This window comes from Anticarsia gemmatalis, chromosome W (genome assembly GCF_050436995.1).
Source record: "Anticarsia gemmatalis isolate Benzon Research Colony breed Stoneville strain chromosome W, ilAntGemm2 primary, whole genome shotgun sequence".
Classification (NCBI taxonomy): Eukaryota; Metazoa; Arthropoda; class Insecta; order Lepidoptera; family Erebidae; genus Anticarsia; species Anticarsia gemmatalis.
The window spans coordinates 10,606,523-10,612,481 of NC_134775.1; the positions used below are offsets into that span (position 1 = coordinate 10,606,523).

Genomic DNA, 5,959 nt, shown 5'->3' on the forward strand with positions numbered 1-5,959 from the left:
CATTATCTACCAGTCTACCTTAGGGTGATGCAGAGATTGAAAGAAGTAGGTGTTAAAAAAAATAAAAATAAAGGACGTTAAGAACCAGGTTTACCAATAAATAAAAATAAGGTCATGTATGTACGTGTACTTAAATATAGATAGGTTTATACATACATAATGATTAACAAATAAGAAATATTAAATACATATACCCATATACATAAATAAATAATAAAATTAACTATATACTGAATTATACAATATATATATTATGAATAATAAATATACATACATAAATAAAAACTAAGACGAGTGTGACGATTCTGCTACTTGTTTTAACAAGAGATTCCGCACTTTGCTCTTAAACGTATGACGGTTAGTGGACATCCTGATTTCAAGAGGGAGCGCATTCCATAATAAAACCGATTGGACAGGAAAGGAAGAGTTGACAAACCCAGAAGTGTGAGATGGACATAGAAGAAGAAGATTGTTTGAGGAACGGAGGTTACGGTTGTGATTGTCGCACAGATATTGAAAGTAGGGAGTTAGGTAGGCTGGGGGAGTAGAAGAAGAGAGAAAAGAGAAGAGAGTCGTGAGTGCACGTAAGTGACGACGCTCACGAATAGGCAGCCACCTAAGTTGGGAGCGATAAGTAGATATATGATCATACTTGCGGAGGTTGAAGATCATCGAATGCAGTTGTTAAGAAGGCGGTCTAGTTTGTTGAGGAGATCTGCATTCAGGTCAAAGTAACACACATCACCATAGTCGATCAGAGGGAAGATTAAGGTCTGCACAAGCATAGCTTTAGTCCTAGAAGGTAAAAAGTTCTTAAGACGATAAAGAGCCCTCAGTATGCCAGTGACCCTTTGACAAACATTAGAAACTTGGGCTCTCCAGCTTAAAGTTGAGTCCAAGTACAGGCCAAGATCTTTTACGGTAGGGGTCAGTTCTATGGTAGAGCCATTAAATACAACTGGTGGTACCTGCACTGGACCTGGACACTATGGACACCTGGACACTATGTACTGCTGGTCAACCTTTGCTGACTCCGGGATCCCCAGGAAGAGAAGATCCTTTCTTCGGTGCCTGGTCTCAATAGAGTCCACCATCCGGGCACACTCACTTATTTGTTGCCGCAGCAACCCAAGGACCCCAAACATGAGTTCCCGGAAAGTGCGGAACTCCTCTGCAACCTTAGCCACCTTGTCCTTGGCAGCACCAGTTTGGAGCTGCGCCTCGAGTTCAGCCATCCTCTTGCTGAAAGATTCCTCCAACTTCGCCTGTGTCATTTGTATGTCACTTAATTGAGACATAATGCAGTGTAGAGTGAAGTGACTTGCAAAAATTGTGTTCAGCTGGCAGGTGGTGTATAACAGTACACTAATACTACATGTACTAGGTATTTACTATTTGTAGTACTTAAGGGCTAAATATATACTATTAATAAATGATTATAATTAATAAAAACGATTAAATAAATTAATTTTCAATAAATAAATGAGGAGTGATTTTTTGTGTGTCTACTTATTTTGACACCTACCGCCCAAAAAAAATTATATAATATCGTCCCATATCCATACTTCCTTTCCTATCTAAAGTTCTCGAACGCCTAGTACATTTGCAACTCAGCACCTATCTTTCTGAAAACCTACTCCTAAATCCTTTCCAATTGGGTTTCCGTCCTGGTCATAGAATCGCGGTACTGGTCATCGAGTACACCAAACAAACTGTTTGCAATATTACCCACTACATTGATAAAGCCGCGCCGGCGCCGCCGCGCGTGCGCGCCTGGGAATTGCTGACTCGACAACAAGTTGTTGTACCTTTCTAACTCATTGTAGCTGTGACGTAACTGTAATAAAACTGACTCACAGTGAATTTGACATCTGATTGAATACATACGCCATGTAAATGGTTTATGTCCTTGAGGAAAAGTTTTATTCCTTGCCAGAATGGTTCTAAATCATAGTAAACCACTAATTTCCATTCGTCTCGAACAAATTGGACGTTAGACCTTCTATCAAAATATAAGCTGTGGTTATTGTTTAGCTTTACAACTTTATGCGCATACTGTATAGGCGATATTAAAAATGTAAACAACATTAGCGGTATGGTTACGCAGTGATATATGCCTAACTTAGATTCTTTTGGTTTCTTATTTCGTTTAGGAGATTCATCCAATGAGTAGTCAACTTGATTGGTATCCTTTTCAGCATGGCTCGTATCCTCCTTGACTGGTAACAAAGATAACTTTACGACTGGCCATTTAATAGTTACATTTTTGGTTCTGACGGATACTACTCGGACAAAGCCATCTTTGCCAGGATGTAGTTTCACAACTCGGCCCAGCGCCCATTTTCCCGGAGGCAAGTTGGCATCATGCACTATAACAATATCTCCAGATTCTAGGTTTTGTTGGGGCCGCTGCCATTTGGAGCGAACGTTTAGTTGACTTAAATACTCCGTGCGCCATCTCTTCTAGATGACTTGGTATATCTTTTGTGTCAGCTGCCATCTGGTTCGTAAGTTCTTTTCAGTCTTCACAATGGTTAGTGTTGGTCCACCTGACAGAAAATGCGCTGGAGTAAGAAAATCTAGGTCTTCAGGGTCTTCTGTTAACGGGCAGAGAGGTCTCGAATTCAAGCAGCCTTCTAATTGCGCCAATAACGTAGAAAACTCCTCGTAGGTCAGCCTTTGCTCCCCTATTACACGTTTGAGATGGTATTTTAGACTCTTTACTGCCGTTTCCCAGAGCTCGCCTGCATTAGGCCACGATGGAGCGTTAAAATGCCATTCAATTTGCATTTTTGTTAACTCCGTGTAAAACTGGTCGTCTAATATCGATTTTATATTGATGATCTCTTCTTGCAACACTCTATTCGCTTTAACGAAGTTAGTTCCGTTGTCACTGTACATGTGACTAGGCGTCCCCCTTCTTGCTGCGAATCTACAAAGTGCTGCTATGAATGTCGAAGCCGTGAGATCAGATACAAGCTCCAGATGAATGCTTTGGTCGCCATACAAACAAATACCGCGATGTACCCCTTTGTACACATCACTCCTCTTCCTTTAGCAGACTTGACGTCTATAAATCCCGTGAAATCAACCCCCGTATGGTAGAAAGGTCTAATTATATTGGTTTTTGCTACTGGTAAATCTCCCATCATCTGGTTATGCTTGGAAGGACTATATCTTCTACAAGTTATGCAGTTTTGGAGTCTTTTCTTTACAGCATTATTGCCACCTACTATCCAATACTGTTGACGTAGACAAGCCAATGTTAGGCGTGCACCTCCATGGAAAGTGGATCTATGTGCTTCATCAATGATCATATCAGTTAGATGGTGATTGCGCGGCAATATTGCAGGATGTTAGCATTGATGATCCTTCCACCAACTCTTAATATGCCTTGGTCGTCAATATAAGGATGTAACATTAGCAAGGTACCTTTTGGATTAGGCTGGTTATGTTTTCTAATGTAGGCAATCTCATCCGCAAATTCTAACTGTACATGTTTGATTAATATGTTTTTAGCCTTCCTCAACTCTGGTATGGTTCAATATGCGGGCTTATTATGTAATGTTGACGTTATTCGAAGCGCCCAGGCAAGTACTCTCGACGCTCGCGTAAAACTGCTATGCTTGGCTAATATCGAGTCGATAATGTCATTGTTTTGTGTTATAGTAGATATATTTATCTGAACGGATTTCTTAATATCCTGTTCTGTCTGGTATGTGGTACCTTCCAGGGTATTTTCATCAAACGATAGAAGCCAGTCTGGTCCATGCCACCAAATAGGATGCTTATTCAGTTGCGCAGCAGTGATACCTCGGCTTGCGCAGTCCGCAGGATTATCCATTGACTGTACATAATGCCAGGAAGCTGGTGGTATAACTTCTACAACCTGTTTAACCCTATTCGCAACAAAAGGCTTCCAACGGCTAGGTTCACCGTTTAGCCAACCAAGTACAGCTGTCAAGTCGGACCAACCGTGAATCTTGATGTTAAAATTCGACAAACATTGACTAGTAATCTTCACCAATCTTGCGAGCAAAACAGCAGCACATAGCTCTAATCTCGGTAGTGAAACGGATTTCTTTGTCGGAACTAGACGCGATTTAGAAGCTATTATAATGATTGATGGGTCTCTCTGCTCGCTCCTTCTGACTCTGCAGTAAACCACAGAAGCATAAGCTTTTTCAGATGCGTCACAGAACCCATGCAATTCTATGGTGTCGCCCTTATTGCATTGTAACCATCTCTCGACCTTGGTGTGGTTTATATTATCTATATCATCCTGAATGGTATACCATTTCTGTGTAATGTGATCAGGCAATATTTCATGCCATTGAAAATTAAGTGACCAGGTTTCTTGGAACAACAGTTTCAGTTTGGTTGTAACTGGTGACAACCATCCAAGAGGATCAAAAATCTGAGATATACTTGAAAGAAGCGTCCTTTTAGTCAACTTAGAAGGCGCCTCGACCTTGAAATCAAACGTAAATAGGTCTTCTTGTGGTTGCCACTGTAATCCTAATACCTTCGTTGATTCCTGATGCTTGAAGCTGTATGTCTTATTGCTCAAATCACCCGAATCCTCGTGATCCAATAGTTCTGGTTTATTGGATGACCATTTTCTAAGTTTAAACCCGCCTGAGCGTAAAAGTGCGGTAAGTTCATATTTTAGCTGTTTCGCGGATTCAAGGTTATGATGGCCGTGGAGAAGATCGTCCATATAAAAGCTGGTCTCTACAACTTCTGCAGCTTTTGGAAACCGATGACCTTCATCTTTGGCCAACTGTTTAAGCGTCATCATCGCTAAAAATGGTGCAGCCTTGGTGCCGTATGTTACGGTGGCCAATTGGTATTCCTGCAGTGGTTGCCTTTTATGATCACGCCATACAATCTTTTGTAGAGCTTGATGTTCCTCTTGAATAAGTATCTGTCGAAACATCTTTTCGATGTCAGCCGTGAAGGCTACATGGTATTGCCTCCAACTTACGATCAGCGAGAACAAATCCTTTTGAAGGTTTGGTCCACTAAACATGAGATCATTCAATGAATAACCCGTCGATATTTTAGCTGAAGCATTAAAAACTACACGTGTTGCAGAGGTCTTTGACTCGGCGCGCAATACACAATGGTGCGGTAAATAACACGCCGGTGTCTGGTTACCGGTGCACTCGCTCATATGATTTGATTGTGCATATTCATGTATGAATTCTTTATAACTATTGGCAATAGTTAGATTCCTGCTAAATCTCTTTTCTAATTGATGAAGTTGGGCTACGGCCTTGGTTTTCGACTCTCCCAATTTCTCCGTCAGTTCAGGCTTAAGTGGTAATGTAACAACGTAACGCCCATCTGGTTGACGTTTCGTAGACAACTGGTATTGTTGTATACATTCGTAATCCTCACTGGACATCTCATGGTCGTTGATTGCGACGTCCTCTATCTCCCAAAACTTTTGAATGTCGCCTAAATCAACATTGACAACATTGCAGTAGGATTGTGGCTGAACTGTGCGACTCAGGATCCATCCTAATTTGGTTTTTTGCGCTATGGGTTGGTTTGAACCCTTACAAATTAAACCTGGTAGTACAATCAGCTCATACACCTGCACACTCAATATCATGTCAACTGGTCTACTTTCGTTGAATTCAGGATCCGCTAAATGTATTTGATTCAAATGTCGCCATGATGGTTTAGCGAATGACTGGTTTGGTAAATTGCCATGACGACTGGTGTTTCATGACGTGTGCCTCAGTATTTAAGATGAAATCGTTATATAAAGATGATACGGTTATTTTCACAACCCCCTTACTATTGTTAGCCTTGGCTCCTACGCCTACTACAACACAGTTGCTTTTATAGCGTGGTAACCCTAATATCTGTGCTGCATTCTCCGTAATCAGTGAAGATCCTGCACAAGGATCAACGAGAGCACGCATGGTGTGGTAAGACCCATCTACGG

General features: G+C 41.2%; 1 protein-coding gene across 1 annotated transcript; it reads right to left on the bottom strand.

Moving 5' to 3' along the window:
* Positions 1–986: 986 nt before the first annotated feature.
* Positions 987–5,620, bottom strand: LOC142985945 (uncharacterized). Its single transcript, XM_076134184.1, has 3 exons — positions 4,154–5,620; positions 2,278–2,409; positions 987–1,265 (listed from the first exon to the last, which is right to left on the bottom strand). Exons 1-3 carry the CDS (start codon positions 5,618–5,620, stop codon positions 987–989), a joined length of 1,878 nt encoding a protein of 625 aa, XP_075990299.1.
* Between the last annotated feature and the right edge of the window lie 339 nt (positions 5,621–5,959).

Coding starts and splice junctions, on each gene's coding strand:
- LOC142985945 (XM_076134184.1), bottom strand. CDS start 5,620: ATGATATTGAGTGTGCAGGTGTATGAGCTGATTGTACTACCAGGTTTA. Junction 2,410..4,153: donor CTTCTGTGGTTTACTGCAGA/GTCAGAAGGAGC, acceptor TCCAAATGGCAG/CGGCCCCAACAAAACCTAGA. Junction 1,266..2,277: donor GCTTTGTCCGAGTAGTATCC/GTCAGAACCAAA, acceptor CAAATGACACAG/GCGAAGTTGGAGGAATCTTT.